Genomic DNA, 19,011 nt, shown 5'->3' on the forward strand with positions numbered 1-19,011 from the left:
ACACTACTTGCTCCCGCAAGAGTTCGTCATTTTCTCGGATCACGAAGCTCTAGGTTATATCAACTCCCCAAAAAAATTGAATGCACGCCATGGTCGATGGGTTGAGTTCCTTCAGGAATATACGTACACCCTTAGACATATTGCGGGAGTTGAAAATAAGGCTGCCGGTGCTCTCTGTTGTCTTATGATGACCACCACTGAAATTAGAGCATAAATCGTGGGATTTGACTAAATAAAGAGGGATTATTTGGAATGCCCCGACTTCAAGGAGACCTACACTCTTGTCCACAGGAAGCACGCGCCTTGTGGACGAATTTCTATTAGAGGATGGTTATCTCTTCAAAGCCCAGAGGCTTTATATCTCGAGCACCTCCCTTAGGGAATTTCTAGTCTAGGAACTCCACGCCGGAGGCCTCGGTGGACACTTCGGATGGGACAAGACTATCGAATCCGTGGAGTATCGCTTCTTTTAGCCTACCCTGAAGAGAGATGTTGGTCGGCTGGTTAGTCGGTGTCACACATTCCAACTGGCCAACCAACGTAAGCAAAACACGGGTCTTTACACTCCCCTATCTGTTTACCCAGTTGTCCATGGTAGGATGTTAGTATGGACTTTATCTTAGGCCTGCCCAAGACACTCCGTAGGCACGATGCCATTTGTGTGGTAGTTGACCGGTTTTCCTAAATGACACATTTCATTCTATGCTCCAAAACATCCGATGCCTCTCACATTGGGAAATTATTCTTCAATGAGGTCGTTCGTTTACATGGTTTATCCAAAACCATTGTATCGGATAGGGACGTGAAGTTCACCAGCTATTTTTGGAAAACCCTGTGGATGAAAATTGACGCCAAACTGCAATTTTCCACTTCCTTTCACCCACAGACTGATGGTTAGACCGAGGTAGTTAATAGGAGTTTGGGTAATCTGTTGCGGTCTTTGGTTGGTGAGCATATTAGAGATTGAGATTCTATTTTGCCTACTGCTGAGTTTGCTAATAATAATTCCATCAACCAGACCACGGGCCTAAGTCCTTCTGAAATTGTGTACGGGTTCAAACTTAGACAACCGTTATAACTGATACCCATGTGTTCTAGGTTTTGGATTTCTTAGTCTGCATCTTCATTTGCATGAACTCCATAAGGAAATTGCAAAACAAATTGAAAGGAATAATAATGAATATAAACTACATGCAAATTTAAAACGACGCTTTAAAACTTTTGAGGTTGGTGACTCCGTGATGGTGCAGATTCGTTCGTAACGGTTCCCGCCAGGAACAATTAAACAAGTTGCATGCCAAGAGTGCTGGACCTTTCAAAATACTTAAGAAAATTAACGATAATGCCTATGTTGTAGATATGCCTGCAGATTTTAATATAAATCCCTCTTTTAACATAGAAGACTTAGTAGCATATGAAGGTCCTGATTTTAACCAGCCAAATCCACTTATAAAATAGCCTTGTGTGAACCCACCCTATGAGATCCCAAACCTACCTCCACTACCAGATATTCCTAAATCAACAATGACAGAGCAGGTGGATGCAATCCCAAGTGATGAGATCATATCCACAAGAGAAGGTGGACGAAGGAGGTATTTGATCAGGAGGAAAGGAAAGCTCGAGTCAGAGGATACGTGGCTAGATCGCGACGAGTTGCAGCAGATTGACCCAGATGCACTAGAGATCTACGAGAGCACTAGAGACACTTACTCGACGGAGTCGACTTTTCTCCTACCTCGGGAGAGTGATGGGACATCAGATCATGGAAAGTTTACCAGAGACGTGGTCCCGATCTACGGCCACGATCGATTCATTGTATTTCTGATTATGCCATGTATTGTTTTATTTTCATGTCGTGTAGTTTGTTTGTTTTATTTCATGTCCTTTACTTCCCGTTGTACCCTTCTAGTGAAGGGGTGTCGTATGTAAGCCCCGAGGGCCTTTTAGTCTTTTATTTCTTGAGTATCTTGTATTAGGTTATTTATAGCCCACTGTTCTATTTTTTGAGTAATGAATGATTATGAGAAAATTTTTTCACTCTTGTGTTTGAGAGCGTTTGAGAGTTCTTGGAGAGAACTTTGGAGAGATCCCTAGGAGAGGGAGATCGGATCACCCACCAACCTTGGAGACGGCCGGGTTCGTGGTTTTCTCTTTTGTCTTTCCCCCTTCCCACCTCATTATTCGTCTTCACCACATCAAATTCCACCTCCAAATTCCGACCAACATCACACCCTAACCTAGCTCTACAATTTCTTTCCCCCATAGGCCGCCGGACACCCTCACCCCGCACCGGCCCAAGGCCACTAGCCGCCGGCCTCCTCCTCACTTTCCCTTCTCCTTTGGTTTCCTAATTAGGTTGGGACTAATTGGGATAATTTTGAAATTCAAATTCACTTAAATTTGAATTCAAAATCTTTCCTGATTTAGTTATTCTATTTTAGGAAAGTGCCTAATTTAAATCTAATTTTGAATTTTAAATTCATAAGAATTTAAATTAAATGTTTCCTAAATCCCAAAACCTAAATTAAGAAGTCATAATTACTTCATTAATTTCCCCTTGCCAATGCATGCCCCCCCCCACCCCCCTAGCCCTCCCTCATTAAATTCTTTTCAAATTACTTCCTAATCCCAACTCCCCACTTAGAAAATAATTACTAATCCATAATTCCCTCCTTGGCCAAATTTTTCCAAAGCCTACAATTATTAATTATTTCCTAAATCAAATATTTGAGTTAGGAAATAATTCCCCCCATCCCCATCCCTCTTGATACGGCCGGCCCCCTCTCTCCCTACCTGCCTCTCTCTCTCTCTCTCTCTCTCTCTCTCTCTCTCTCTCTCTCTCCAATTTCCTCTCTCCCTCATCAACTCTCGACCATTACAAAAATCTGAAACTTATTTCATATTTTCGCCTTGTCTCTCTTTCCTCTCCACTTGCAAGAAAAAACTTCTTTCTCTTCGGCAAGATTCAAAGAGCACTATCAAGATGAAAGGAGATTTGTCCCTAGCTCCCATGAATGGCGGATCCATAAACTGAATACGAGTTAACCTGGTACAACGACGGCTTCACTGATATTCTTCAATTAATCTTCTTCGACGTTTATACAAGGATCGATCACACTGTCGAAGAGTACTTAGAGCGCATTTTGGACACCCTAGTGGAAGCAATCGACGAACATTTCGAAGGCGTTGAGTGGAGGATCTCCATTGCTCCTTGACGAGAGGTTCTCTTCTCCCCTTTCAATACCGTTCTTGAATCTAACTCTCTCTTGCATTTGATTGTAATCACGAAGGACGACTCCTGCTCATGCTAAGCTTAGTAAACGTAGGGTTTGAGTGTACCTTTATACTTATTAATTTCATTGTTAGATTAGGGATTGTATTGATACTACTACTCGGCATAAAGTGATTTACTAATTTATTTTGAAAGTTTTACAACTCTATGGATATGTGATTTAGCCTAAGCGGGTGTGACCTTTTTTTGTTTTATTCATTGTTTTAAAATGCTATTGGTTATTTCACTGTTATTCTAATCAAGAGTTGTGCAAATTTCTAAATAATTGATTGCATTCATACGTAGTCCTGCATCAATATAGGACCTTGATGAGCTCATCCGACTTTGTAAGGATGACCACTGATTACAATATTGGTAAGTGATAAAAAATTGTTAGATAATTAGTTTCGTTATTGTAAAATGCATTCAATATTATTTAATGATAGTTTTCTTATTGCAGGTTATTGTTATGTACTTTCCTTCATTTGTCATATATATATTTGATTTTGTCTTATATTTATGTGTTGAAAAAAAGAGATGTCAGTTCTCCTATGTAATATGTTATATGCATGCTTTGTGACCCAATTCATTGTACGAAGCTACAGTGTTTTGGGTTTAGGCTAAAGCCTTTATCCGGTAGGGATGCTTTTAAATTTTGTTCTTGGATTTACAAATATCCTTCTATGTACAGAGACATCTTCCTTATACGTCCTCATCATTCATTAACTTGGTATAGGTTCACTTTGAAGAAGGATTATCAGCACGTCATAGGACTGGGGAAACCACAAAATTTTTGCCAAAGGTTGCTCGTGGAAAGAGTGCCTCAAATAAACTCACTGAAGAGGAGCTTATAAAGCTTTCTGCTCGTGTTGGTATTCAGGTACCAGTCTTTGTACATAAATAATGATAAAAAGAAAAAAAGTGCTTCTGCTTTTACACAGGTGATTCTTAATCACATCAACGATCTTGTTACACTTCGAGTATTAATAGACTATTAATGGGGATCACCAGCACTAAAAATTGAGTTCTCATGCTTGGCTTATTTGTTGAAATTTCAGAAATGTATGGCACTGCAACTTATAGTTCTACTTCTAGTTTTATTATGACTTATCAGCCATCCTTGTGCCATTGGGTTACCACCCAAAAAGTTAGGTTATGTTGGTGACCTACTTTACACTTGTTCTTTCTGTAAAAAAGAAGGTTGTCGGTGAAACTAGTGTTGGTTTATCCTGTTAGTAGGCTATTGCGTGTTATAGTATTTTTCGTACAACTAATGGTATTGCATCCGATAATTTCAGAAGTCAAAGTGAAGGTTTGCCTTTCTAGTATTATGGATGCAGAAAGGAAGATTTTAAGCAACCGTTTATGATTGAATATTTTGTAGATGGATTCCAGTGTTTTCCCTCATAGAAGTTACTAAGAAGTAAAATCCAAGTTTACATTTTCAGATCGATGATTGGTAAAGATTAGAAAAATAGATAGAGGAATAATTATTACACGGAAAGTATGGTGGTAGAACTGTTGCAAACTAAGTTAAAATAAACTTAGTGGCCTCTTCATGTTTTAGCCTATACAAGCATTTACAAGGCTGGAGTCATACAGTTATTGTGGAAGGTATTCAAAGTAAAACAGATCTATTATGCTTATTGAGACATCGATGCCTCAATGCCTTTAGGTTTCCAATGTACAGTTGCCTAAGCAATGACATGAATTATCTGGTGCGTTTTCCACTGTGCAATTCATTCAAAAAGGAAGGCACCTTGCCAGCACCTGTGTTAAGGCTTTGGAGATGCTTTTTGTTGCACTAGCCATATATAATTCTTATTTAATGGTGTAAATGTGCAATGTATTTATTCTAGTTCTTTTGATCCTCTTCGTTGTCACGTTATTTTTCATAAAAATTGTGTTATTTAGTTAATACTTTTTTTAGCGAATGAACTTTAATCATTGACTTTATTCTGTTCTTTTTATTTTCTCTACACATTTTTTGTCATTTTCTAAATTTAAACATTATTATTTTACTCAACTTTTTTTTTTTTATAGTAACTTTTATGGTACCTGACATTATTACTGTTGTATACCTGTAAAGAATATTGTTCTGAAACCAAATTTCATAATGATGACGAGGAACTCCCTTTCTGGTTGCCAAAAACCATCTCGAACATTTTAAAATTTCACTAGCTTACTTTTCTAATCTTTGGCTTTGGTACTTCAACATATTACTTCCTGGTTGACAATTTTTAGAGTTTTTTTTTTTTTTGTGAAAATCAAAAATATTTTTGTGCTTGATTTGTTGACTGTCAATTATTAGGCCTCTTGAACATTCTGTTGATAGTGAAAATTTAACAATATTGTTGAATGTTCTTCTAACTTTGACCTATAATTAGTTCATTTTAGTTTTTCTTGCACTCTTGCTACTCTACTAGTTGTTTGATCTTTTTATTGTGAGATGTACATCACCCATAACCATTTTTTTAATTTATAACTAATACTCTGTGACCTACTTTCAACCATGGATATCTGTTATTGATATATTCGTATTATGAATAGTTGACAGAACATACAACCGCACAAAAAGCACCATATGGCTCTGTTTGCAAGGTGCACAAGAAAGTAACACCCTCCCAACACAGTTGTTGCTTGTAGGGATGCTCAATTGCATAGCACTTGGTGGTCAACCCTGATATGGCTTTGCGTCCCTAGTTGGGGCTGCTTGCAAGCAGACCAGCTTCACCCTGAATTGCTTCCTCTTGTGCAACCTATAAAGCATAGACAATGACACAATGCGGGGATCTGATAGAATTGTAGAAAATAGGTTCATGTCATGCTGCTTTCTTTTTTAAATTACTAATTTAAAGTTTCTTGCTACAAAAGGATGATAACTAATAATTTAAAGTATTAAAAAACACCATACAATAAAGTATGATAACATATGTATTACAAAAGGAGCTTAAGGGTCAACAATAGAGAAAACCAACATTGGTTTAATAATATTTCATATGTTATGCTTAATTTTCAAAAACACACCAACACCATCATTAATCATTTGATATAATTTTGTCAATATCAACATTATTCATTCTACATGCAAAATGCCAAAATCCTAAAAAGGAGTATATATTCAAAATAAACACAATATTAACATAATATTATAACACTAAACAGACCCATCACACTTGGCGTCGAGATCATCATCATTGCTAGTGTCAATGCTTTCATCATCATCAAGAAAAATCATAGATTGCAAAGCTTGAGCGAAAAAAATAGCTTCACCATCATCATGCGTCTCAGTTGTTTTGAGGTGCATCCCGACCATACTTGACCCAAATTTTGTGGTAAAAGTTCAGATATGATTTTTGGCATGTTTGACATTTATTATTTGTCAATGTCTTACATGGATATAAAATGCTTTTTGAAATGCTCTAGCTGCATTGCGTGCAGCTTGCCTTGTGGCTACTTGGCCATGAGCAGCCACATGAAGATGCTAACTGCAACTTTGCAACCCTGGCTTGGTACAACTTGTTTGTTTGCAGAAGAAGCCCCGCATTCCCCTCTTAGATACTGTCAAATTTTGTAAAGTTTTTTAGTGTTGTTATTTTTGTATTGAGAGAAACAAGAGGTAACCGGATAAACTTCTTGTTTTTTTTTTTTTAATTAAAGGTTTTCCTAATTTCCCCTGAGTTAATATCCCAGCACAAGCTAGAACTAAATGACCTGGATTTCTTCTGGTCGATGATGCAAGTCCCTCTTACTCATTTGTATACCTTGCAGGTGGAAGTAGTGAAGTCCCTTAATGACAATGAACGACCACAATGGAGATATTCACTTTTTGGAAATCCTAGCGACCCAGAAACTTTCAGGTATTTATAGTACGTGAATGCAAAATTTTCAAGTTCTAAAATAGTGTTGTGAATGCCAGCTTCGTATTGATGTGGAATGTATATGATGCAGTTCATTCCTCTAATATGACAAGCCTACTCTCTTGTTTGATAAGAAAATATATATTTTTAGTTTATGATTCAACTAATCCATACAGGATGCTTCCTGTTCCATATGGTTCTTTCACTTTCCGTTGTGAAAGTGAGATTTCTCCTTTTTTTTTTAGAATAAGGAATATCCATCTATACATGGTTTCAAAACGTGTTTTTACATCAGTCTGAAACTACGTATTATCCACTTGTATTTGGGTTATTTATTGTAGGAGCCTTTGCTCATTGCTTTTGTGTTTATAACGTCAGCTGATGAACAAAGGATTGTATGTGCTATAACGTACCATTTATCTGTATATGTTTTGATATGTCAACTTTACTGTAGGCAGGTATTTTAGTTGACTCTTCAGTGAGCTAATTATTTATGTATTCGATCTTTAATGCCATTATAAATTTATAAAAATTATGAGATCGAACCTTTTCCTGTCTCATACTTTTTAATGGTTATACTTTTAAATGTTTTCTACCATCTGCCTTGTAGGAGAAGGTGTGTGGTTGCAGAAACCCTTGCTGAGAAGCATTTTGACTTGGCTTTTCAAGTGATATATCAATTTAACCTTCCTGGTAATAGCATCATGTTAAATGCTTGTTTGGTTTGTGAAATTAATTTGCACCGAAGCTTCCTGCTGGTTTACAATTGTTTATTTACTGTAGAAACGTTACTGAAGTAAATTATTGTTCTTTATGTTAACATTTTTTTTACTTTTTTATTTGAACAATTCTTGTAGCTGTTGATATCTATGCCAGTGTAGCTGCATCCCTTGCTGAGAGGAAAAGGGGTGGTCAACTAACTGAGTTTTTGAGGAATATTAAAGGCACGATAGATGAAGATGACTGGGACCAGGTAAAGCCTCAACCTGTTTATCCATCTTTCCTTATTCTGTGGGTGTGGATTAGGGCGGGGGGGACTCAAGTTTATGAAAACTTTCATCCATGATCTAACACTTTAAAGAAGAACAAATGGTTTTTATTGTGAATAAGTCTCACGCAATCTACTTTTACCAGCTTGTCAGAAAAAAGCTCTTGATTATTGGTGGCATGGTAATTTCTTTTCTGATAGAAGCATGGAGCGTTACTGTGCTAGCACTTGTTGTATATTTTGGGCTTCGAAGAAGGATGAAACAAACATAAATTTTTAATAAAATAAAACCTATGCGCAACACACACAGCCTTTCTAACATTGGATTGAAGAGAATATGGTCCTGCATAGTCCCCATTGCCATAAATAATCTTGCTGCCTGAAAAATTAAATAAACCTTGTTTCCATGTCCGTGTTTTATGATGGATCTACTTTTTGTTTCAGTTTATGATGTTACTTTATCAATCGTACTGGGCAATGCTTGGCCAAATGCAAATCCAGTTTATTCTTATTAAACAATTTTTAGAAGGAATGCAATTAACATTTTCTATATGGATAAAGTATCTTGGTAAATATTTTATAGTTTAAATTATATTCAAAATTCAAAGGAAACTTTTCTGATGAATTATAACAGAACTGATTTTTAGGGTTGCTGTTCATTTTTTAAAATAAAATTATGTTATAATGCTGCATAAATCAAGTTATCATAGAAAACTCAAACATGATGCACTTTGTTGTTCATTAAAGTCTTGCAAAGGATTCAAGTTGTTTTTGGAAGAGAGGAAACTATTATAGTTCGCATAAATTACATTCTGTTATCCAAGCTCTGGTTGGATGGTCTTGAACTTTTTATTTTATTTCCCAACCAAGTTTAATCAATTTGTGCCGAATTTGCTTATCTAGCTAAGATGGCTTGTGCTTAGTTACTAATATAAAATTTTAGTTCACTTAGAAAAGTAGGATAGATGCAGAAGGCTTTACATATTCTATCTGGCATTAAAATGTGGTATGCTCTTGTGCTTCCCCAAAAAAGAGTTTTCTAAACAAGTATATTAAATAATGCATAAACTCATAATTATAAGGATGTTAACAGAATGATGATCATTGTGCTGCATTTCTATAGGTGCTAGGTGCTGCTATTAATGTTTATGCCTACAAACATAAAGAGCGACCTGATCGTCTCATAGACATGTTAATTAGCAGCCACAGGTATATTCTCCTCACATCCACCTCTCTGCTCTCCCTGAATATGAATGTGCTGAGTTTGTAACAACAAATTTGCGGTTTACACTTTTTTTAAAGGATTGTTGACGTGCATAGATGGTATTTTGCATAAATTTTAATGGGAGTAGAGAATAAAAAAATAAGTCTAGATGAGTCCAAACAATTGGAAACTTCCTATAAGTTGCTTACTGACAGAAATGAATTGAAAATTGTGCTTATAAGGATCTTTAAAGTGATATTAGCTAGTTGAGGTTTGGGAGGATCATTTTTCAGCTAAAGTTACTTGATAAATTTCTTTTAAGAGAAAGGAAATAGTGCATAAGAGCTTCATTGTAATAGCCTCCTGGCCTATTTGAATCTCAGCTTCCTAAATCTTAAATGACAATAAAATCAAAAGAATGTTCATGTATTCAATTCATTCTTTTCATAAAACATGGTAAAATGTTTTCTTCTGTTGATGCATAGAGATAGCTTCCCTTGAAAATAGAGCTAGGAAAAAAAATGACTAAATAACTATTTATGCCTTATGCTGATACATAGAGATGGCTTCCCTTGAAAATATGCAATATCTAATTGTCATGCTAGAAAGAATTTCATTGAAGTAGCATTCAAGCAACAAGGAAACAAAATATATCTGTGGGTCTCCAAAAGAATGTTGCTAGCGGGGGTTAGATTGCATATGGTACGATCGCAATGTCCCGTATGACAAAACGGTCGTAGGCATTTACGCTCTACGCAAGCAAGTCAATGAGAGAGCAGATCAGATCATACATACGATTAATCATGGAGGATAGTTTGTTTCACCTACACACCTTGATGAGTAATAATTTATATGACCCAATAATCACGAGATTTTTTTCATTCGATACATCAGCTCGAATGAAGTTTATTTGATGTGGGTGTCGGTTTTCCAATGGTGCAAGCCCCGTGGTTAATTATATCTTAGACCTCAAACCAAGAATACTCTCGATTTAGGATATCATATTATTCTCTTCTTAATTTGGTGCACAGAAAGTGCTCCTAGGTTCTATTCTGAAGAGGATAAGCTCTTTTCTTTATCTTTAGCGAAGATTAAACCTTTTAAATTTATGAGGATTTGATTAAAAATTTTAGTTTACAAGATCAAAGATTGATTTAACATTTAAGAATGAACTATAGACTTAGAATTCATTTAGGATTTAAAGAAGACACACTGAGGAGTGTATAATATGGGCTTATGCTTGTCTAGAGTAAGCTGTCAGATCCTAAGCACAATCCACGCCTTATGAATGCAAGAAAGGATGACTCTATACTACAGAGTCAAGGATTATAATTAAGAGATTTAAATCAAGAATATAAATAATATGCAACTGAATATATCTAACGTTATGTATGCATGAAGCAAATGTATAAAGAAAATTTTTTATTCTTTTATTTATAAACATAAATACAAATCTAGGGTCTTCGAGAAAGAAATGTGGTCAAGCTCCACGACAAACATGATTTTCTACATCTATGAAATATATATATTTGAATATATTTGCTCATCATCTTCTGGCTTTAGGTTTTTTATAGGATTCCAAAAGTGAATGCCCTCAACTGGGGGGATTATTTTTTGGAGCTCTATGTGAGTATGTATAGCAAATATTTCCAAGCATTTACATTTGACTCTAGGTACATTCTACTTTGAATCTTATTTTATAAGCATCATAAGTACATTCTTCTTTGAGTCTTCTTTTACAATCATCATAAGTACATTCTATTTTGCTCTTCTTTTTTGAATTAAATAAAATAACATGAAAATGCATATGCAATTATGTATGCATAAAATAAATAAACAAACATATAAATGATGCCCTCTAGGCATAGATACCCGCATCACACCAAAACATACTACGGTCTAGCCTTAAACTAGAGTCAGTGGCCTAGTAAGCAAATTCTAGTGTGTGAAAAAAATGTCGTGTGTTTTTGATATGTCCTAGGAGATTTATCATTTAAAATATTTAAATTAGGAATTATTTTTTTGGTTATAGGCTAAGTGAGGTGTTGATTTAAGTTTAGATTTTGATATTTGAAAATGTTATTACTGTCTTTTAAATTCATTAATGATTTACCAAGTGTCTAAACATTAAGCCTTATAAATCCAATACATATATTCTCTCCAAAAGGAATCAAGCATAACGTATGAAGGCTTTGAGGTATTTGTTTATATTACTGATTTTGATGAATATTTATTTAAATTGAACAGTAATCACCTTTGTTAAATCAGGGCTATGAGGTTTATTTCACCCTCATTTGGGCTAACTAAATAGCATCGTAAGTCCGGGTTACCCAGTAATTACCTTGATTAATTATTTGATTATTTGTCAAATTTTAAATTTATTTAAATTCATTAAGGATTTATTCAAGGCTTTATAATTCAATGCAATTATGCCTTCGTAAAGGAGGTGAACACTATGCATGAAAGTATTTAGTTTATTCAAAATTTATTAAAGACTCTCAGAATCCAATATATATGTATCTTCCAAATTGAGTTAAATACAATGCGTAAGGGTCTTTTGTTATCTAAAATTTATTGAAGACCCATAAATCCAATGTTAATATGCCCTCAACAAAGTCAAATATAAAGCATGAAAGGTCGTTTTGTTATTTTCTTAGTATTTAACTAATGAATTCATTTAACTAAATCAAGATTAATTATGTTAATTAATAAGTCTTATTTTGTTTGAGATAATTAAATTAAATTTAATTAATGCTATTTAATCATTTAAGTTTAATGGTTTAATTTTATTTTAGAATTTTATCAATCTCTTATTTTGCCTGTTTAATTTAATTAATTATATTGTTAATTTATTTTATTTAAATCCATTAATAATTTTTATTTCTCAGGGTGTGATAAATTGAATTTGTTCATGGTTAATTATCTTATCTCATTTTTGTTAACAAAATGATTTTATTAGGCCCATTATGATTCTATGAAAAATCAATAGGAAAATTTCTAAGTGTGGGTAATAAATCAATACTACACATACCTATATTTGTTACTAATAAATAAAATTCTACTTGATAGCTGGACAACAGATTTGAAAAATTAAATGCAGGGATTCCACAAGGACCTAAAGCTTGGGGAATCATAATCACATGCAAGACTTAGAGGAGCTAGGGGGCTCTAAGTTTTTGATTTTACCTCACTGAAGCTAGTCAACGGTGCAACCGACCGTATCATCTCCCTTTAGAAGAAATGGAGGCGACTGAATATTCTGTCTTGTTGTCCAAATAGCTCCAAATGCACTTTGCAAATAACGTGAAGAGAGAAATGGGTGTTAGAATGTGATGTATTTTTTATCTTGAAAATATACAAATGAAACTTAAAAGTGGCATTTGAAAGTGATTGCACATTTAAATTTAATATGAGAGATAAAATGACACGGCGTCAATTATACATCATTTTCAAACGCACAAAACTATTAAGTGAAGTTGTTCTTAGAAAGACTTTCAATTATACAAATTCTGAAATATTTAATTACATGCAAATAGAAGAGATTTAATACCAAGATTTGATCTATATATACGTATACTAGTAGGAATAATTCATGCATGCTACCCTTTTGAAATAAAATACTCGTAGTACTTATGAGACTTTGTCTCTGATCAATCTAATCTTGTTAATAGCATCATCAACCAGTTCAGTGTCAATTATTTACCTTTCACTTATTTTTACCCAAGACAAAGGTGTTGTGCACTTCCTTTCATAGAGAGTTTCATAAGGTGTCATTCCAATGCTAGATTGAAAATTGTTATTTTATGTAAATTTTATTAAAGGGTTTATGGATCTCCCAATTTCCCTCAAAATCTAATACACATAATCTAAGTAAATTCTTCAAAGTCTGAATTGTCCTTTCTGATTTTCCATCTATTTGAAGATGAAATGCAATGCTGAAAGTCAATCTGATACCCAAAGCTCTCTTACTCTTTTTTCATATTCTAGAAGTGAAACGAGCATCTCTATCAGAGACTAGATTTTGGAATTTCATTCAATCTCATAATTTCATCAACATATATCTTTGCTAATTTTTTAATTGAACCTCTTTGTTTGATTAATTCTATAATACAACTTTTTAGTCCTGGCCACCAAAATAATCCTCTTAGTTCTTGATACATATTTGTACTGCCTGGATAAATTTCATAACTAGAGAAATGAGCTTCCTATAATATTTTTTTTTCTTAAATTGACAATATTTGGAATAGAAATTTTGCCTTTATGATTCAACAATCCTTCATCATCAAATACAAAATCTTTCAACCGTCTTGCCAACATTTTCTTTATGATTTCTTGAAAATTTACATCTTGAGACAATGAATTTTATATTCTATCTTTTAAAGTGGATTGAATTACCAGCTGATTTAATAGCATAACTTTTGTATCTTTCTAATTAATCATTGAAATTTTTAGTTTTTCTGTATCTCTAATTATCTACTCCTGCTGGGTAATCAACCAATTTGCACATCTAAGAGTCTTTCTGATTAATGCATCTACAACTACATTGACCTTTCCATGATTATATTGTATATCCAAGTCATAATCCATAATGAGCTCCAACCATCGTCTCTGTCTTTAATTAAGCTCTTCATGATTAAATATATATTTAAAGCTTTTATGATCTGTGAAGACTTCACATCTGACTCCATATAGATAATATCTCTAGATTTTAAGTAAAAAGTTTACAGCTGTTAATTCCAAATCATGGGTGAGATAATTTCTTTCATTAACTTTTACCTTCCTTAAAGCATATGCCACTAACTTATTCAATTGCATCAATACATTTCCAAGACCTCTTAATGAAGCATTACAGAAAAAGTGGAATCCTTTTGAATATCGATATGTTAATATGAGAGCATTTATTAAACAATTATTTAATTTCTTAAAAGCTTCTTCACACTGTTTATCTCATTCAAATTTTATTGCTTTTTGAGTTAATTTGGATAACGACATTGCAATATGAGAAAATTCTTCTACAAACCTACTATAATAGCCAGCAAGACCCAGAAAACTCCTCACTTCTGAAACTATACTCGGCCTTGGCAATAGCTTGGATTTATTCTGATCAACAAAAATGCCTTCATCACTAATCACAAGCCCAAGGAAATTAACACTTTTCAACCAGAATTCGCATTTTAAAAATTTTGCATATAACTCGTCTTTAAATGTTTGCAACACTGCATGCATATGATTTTTATGGGTTTCTTCATTTATTTAATAAATCAATATGTCATCAATAAATATGATCACAAATTTGTCTAGAAAAGGATTTGAAAATTTTGTTTATTAGATCCATAAACACAGCTAGACCATTCGTCACTACACATGACATCACCACAAATTCATAATGCTCATCTTGTTCTGAAAACAGTTTTAGCTATATCTTTCTCCCTAATGCGTAGCGGATGATATCCAGAACGCAAATCAATCTTAGAGAAATTTGTACCTCAAGTTGATCAAATAAATCATCAATTATGGGCAATGGGTACTTATTTTTAACCGTGAGTTTATTTAATTCTATGTAATCAATACACATTCTGAAATCTCATCCTTTTTTTGATAAACTATACTCAAGCTTCCCATGGAGAGGAACTTGGCCTGATAAATTATTTATATAGCAATTCTTGCCATTGATTTTTTAGCTCTTGCAATTCCTTAAATGTCATTAGGTAGGGTGGTTTAACCGGTGGTTCTGCATCTAGAATTAAATCAACAATTAAGTCTATCTCTCTTGTGGTAATTTTGACATATCATCTCGAAACCCTTTTGGATATTCTTTCACTACAAGTATATCTTTTAATTCGTTAACTTCTTATTTGTATCCCTTACTTGAGCAGAAAACACTTATATCACTTGGATAGCAATTTGCAAGCTTTCATATAAGTGATCACCATTGAAAAAAAATCATTTATCCCCGTAAAATTTAAATTCAGTTTCACCCAGGTATTTAAATTTTACAATCTTCTTATTGCAATCTAGGATCACAAAATGATTCAATAACCAGTCTATTCCTAAGATTATATCAAATTCTTATAATGTTAGGACTTTCAAGGTTGCTTAAAATTATTCTCATTTATTTTGAAAACCACTTAACATATACTTTTAACATTCATTGAGGATTCATTTGGCATCAATGCTTCTAAGAATGTGGTTCCCTTATAAACATACAGCCCAATGGATTTAACAAATTCCTCTGAGATGAAGGAATGTGAAGCTATTGTATCAACAAAGAATTTTTACAGATCTTTCATGAAATATTAAGATATCTATAAAATTATATAGAATTTTATATATACACAAATTTATTGTTGTTTTTCTAATTATTTTTGTTTTATTTAATGAATCATGTAAACAATTTTAATTCACATTAATTGAAAAAACATATTTGTAATGACTTCAGGTGAGTCTTTGGCATCATACTGAGATAATGCTACTCTAGGCTGAGTATTTGGTCGACCTTGACTTGGCCCAGGAGTGGAAGGAGTTGATTCTATCATCCTTGGTCTGCCAACATTTCTCTGAGAAGGTCTAACATTCATCCATGATTCTTTTGATGGTCTTTGCCCTAGAGTAGGGCAATTCTTAGCTATATGTTGAAGCCCACAAGATAGTGACCGAGATACATATGGGGTTGTGTGGTGCCCATCAATCGGGCCCCAAAATGAAATTGAAAATGAGTTCATCAAAAATTCTGGTCATTGCACGCTAGTAGGTTGCACCAGCATTTTTAAAGCCAAAAGACATGACCTTATAACAGTATATTCCAATGGGTATTCTAAAAATAATGTATTGCTCGTCCTCCGGGGCCATTTTGATTTGGTTGTACCCCGAGGACCCATCCATAAAGGAAAAGAGACCTTGAGAAGAAGCAATGTCAATCATGAGTTCAGGGATAGGTAATGGGAACTCATCTTTGGGACACGCTTTATTCAAGTCTCTAAAGTCGACACATACGCGAATCTGTTTATTCTTTTTCTTAACGGGGACAACGCTAGCCAACCAAGAGGGGTATTTTTCCTCTCGAATAAAGCCAGCCTCAATTAATTTCTTTACTTCCTCAATCACTTGTTGTTCAATCTCCAAACACATCCTTCTAGGAGCTTGTTTGACTGGAACAACATTTGGTTGAATGGAAAGTTTATGGACTGCTATAACCCGGTTTAATCTTTGGCATTTCGTCATAACTCCATGCAAAACAGTTCTTAAACTCTATTAGAAGTTGTACCATACCATTGGCATCATTCTCATTTAACAAAGCACTTATAAAAGTAGGGCGTGGATTTTCTTCAGTACCCAAATTAATTTCTTTAAGTTCATCAATTATTAATTTGATTTCTTCCTCAAATTCAGGGGGTGCATCCCTAATTTGAGAGTAATCTGGGTCGTTGCTAGCCTCTAAACATAACCTCCCAACAGCGTTGTAGGTTTCTGTAAAGATCATATCAACCTCCAGATTATTGATAATAACCAAACAATAATCATCATCATCTATTGGTCCGATAGTACCAAAGCCAACACCATATCTATTTTTCTTCAATTTGTATTTAAAATTTCATAGCTTTTCATGTTGTTGGGCTTCGCCTTTGGACCTCATAGAAGGAGCAAAACCTCTTTTAATCAAACTTTTGACACCAGCGGGATACCAATCAAAAGGTAGTTCTACCATTTCATTCAAATAAAGATCCTCAAGTTCTACACCCACTTCTGAACTTGAGAGTTGATGTGCTTTATAAAAGACACACTCCTTCCCCACTTCTTATTTTAACTTAGGTGCAACACATACATTTAAATCATCTACTGTACTTTCAGACAAAGACTCATTCAACTTGTCATATGTAGTGAAATTGAACACCTCATTTTTAGAGTTGTCCTCATCATATGAGAAATTTTGTTTAATGTTCCAAATAGGCTTTTAAGTGATAACCCATTTTGAAGCTGCATCTCTTGAACTACCCATCACATTTGACTCAACCTTTGAATTGAACCCTGAGCCTACATGGATGATGGGCCTTCTTGGAGTAGGTGGTGGAGATGAGGCTTTGGTGTCCATCATCCTCCACCCATCTTGGCTTCTGCCTCAGCCACGATCTCTCCCACGAGCACGCTGTGCCATCCTACCTCATCGTTGTGCTGGAGGAGGGGGCAGGATTCCATCTAATCTTTTCCTCAAGCTCCTCTTGAGGGTACTCTTGGACAGTTGGTGGAGATTTTTCTTTTGGTGCACTAGTTCCCACTTGATCATCAGCTGGTACCACAGATCTGGAAAACACTGATAGCCTCTTTGGAATATAGTAAGAAGCATCTTCGTATTTCCCAACTTCATGCACACTAAATGGTTTCAAATCTCCCTTTATGCAGTATTCTACACCATTCCTTTCATATTTCCATACATTGGTGTAGAGAGGAAGGAACCATCTTGTATTCATGGAGTCAAGGCATACCAAGAAGTGCTTTAAATGAAGCTTCAGAATCAATGATGTGGAATTTAGCTTCAATTCTCAAATCCCCCATCAAAAGTGAAAGAGTAACAGAGCCTAAAGCCCTTTGCCCCTTTTCATTGAAGCCACGCAACATCATTTTGTCAGAACTTAATTTTTGTGTGTCAACATTAAGGTGGGCTAAAGTTCTTAGGCTCATTATGTTGACTGATGCTCCCGGATTAACAAGTACTCTATTCAATTTGAAGTTATCAATATCAACAGTTATATAAAGTGGGCGATTGTGATCTGAAGTACCTAGGAGTAAATCCTCATCAGAAAAGGTTTGTCCGGGTACCTCTTTAAAGTGTAAAGCCTCCTCGAAGGAACACTCTGCGAGTTGAGTCAAACAAATTTCAGGATCAAGTAGAGCCTTGATCAAAGCCTCTAGCATTTCAGGAGAAAGTACGAGTGCATCATATATACTCAACCTCGCAGGGAGTTTCCTAAGGTGAGCTAATATATTGTAATCCACTTTTGGTGATCCACCACCCACTTGCTCTTGTGGAACAAGTGTTGGTGGAACCACGCCCTCATTTTGTTTGACAGGTTCTTTTCCCTTATCTTTCTTAGATGCCATTGGAGATGGTACAACACGACAACTTTTGAGATTAATTTCTGTTATTTTTCCAGGCTCAGAAGCTGAGGTCATATGAATCAAAATCTCAGAATCTGATTCTTCTTTCACTTGATTTGTTTCTAAGTCAGGTGACTCAGGCTCAATGATAATCTTTACTCCCTGCATTTTGTACAAGGGTAGATCATCATCAGAACTTAATTCACTTAATTCATGCAATTGAGAAGATTCAGATATAGATTGTTCATTTTCAGATTCAAAATTGACAGATAACACGTACGGGGAATGATTATTCATTTCACTAACAACCTTTGGAACATATATGAAATCAGAGAGGATGAGAGGCTTGGGGGATTTGCCCTTTCCATTTGGAGAGATAACTTGTTTGATTTTGGAAAATGGTTCTTCTTTTTCCTTTCCCTTCACAATTGAAACTCTCTTTTTAAGAAGTTTCGAAGGTGAAGGACCCTTTCCATCCATTGAGTTATTTGGAGGAACTCCAAATGCCTTTTTTCTGGGCATTTGAGTTCCTTTTGGAAACTCCAATGGGGTGTTGCGTAACTTGTTTAATATTCTCAACGAAGATTTGGACAAA

At 34.8% G+C, this 19,011-nt stretch overlaps 1 protein-coding gene across 5 annotated transcripts in view; it reads left to right on the forward strand.

Moving 5' to 3' along the window:
* LOC110102932 overlaps nt 1-19,011 on the forward strand; it is a 206,637-nt gene that overhangs the window by 137,549 nt on the left and 50,077 nt on the right. For 3 of the 5 annotated variants that reach the window (XM_028693544.1, XM_020831452.2, XM_028693547.1), the window contains 5 exons: nt 4,008-4,151; nt 7,043-7,131; nt 7,742-7,824; nt 7,989-8,104; nt 9,243-9,328. In XM_028693544.1, coding sequence (XP_028549377.1) covers nt 4,008-4,151; nt 7,043-7,131; nt 7,742-7,824; nt 7,989-8,104; nt 9,243-9,328 — 518 coding nt within the window. Of the gene's footprint in view, nt 1-4,007; nt 4,152-7,042; nt 7,132-7,741; nt 7,825-7,988; nt 8,105-9,242; nt 9,329-12,392; nt 12,799-19,011 lie in introns of those variants that run through there. The other 2 variants (XM_028693545.1, XM_028693546.1) reach the window with 2 other exon arrangements.

Source organism: Dendrobium catenatum, unplaced genomic scaffold (genome assembly GCF_001605985.2).
Source record: "Dendrobium catenatum unplaced genomic scaffold, ASM160598v2 fragScaff_scaffold_315, whole genome shotgun sequence".
Lineage (NCBI taxonomy): Eukaryota > Viridiplantae > Streptophyta > Magnoliopsida > Asparagales > Orchidaceae > Dendrobium > Dendrobium catenatum.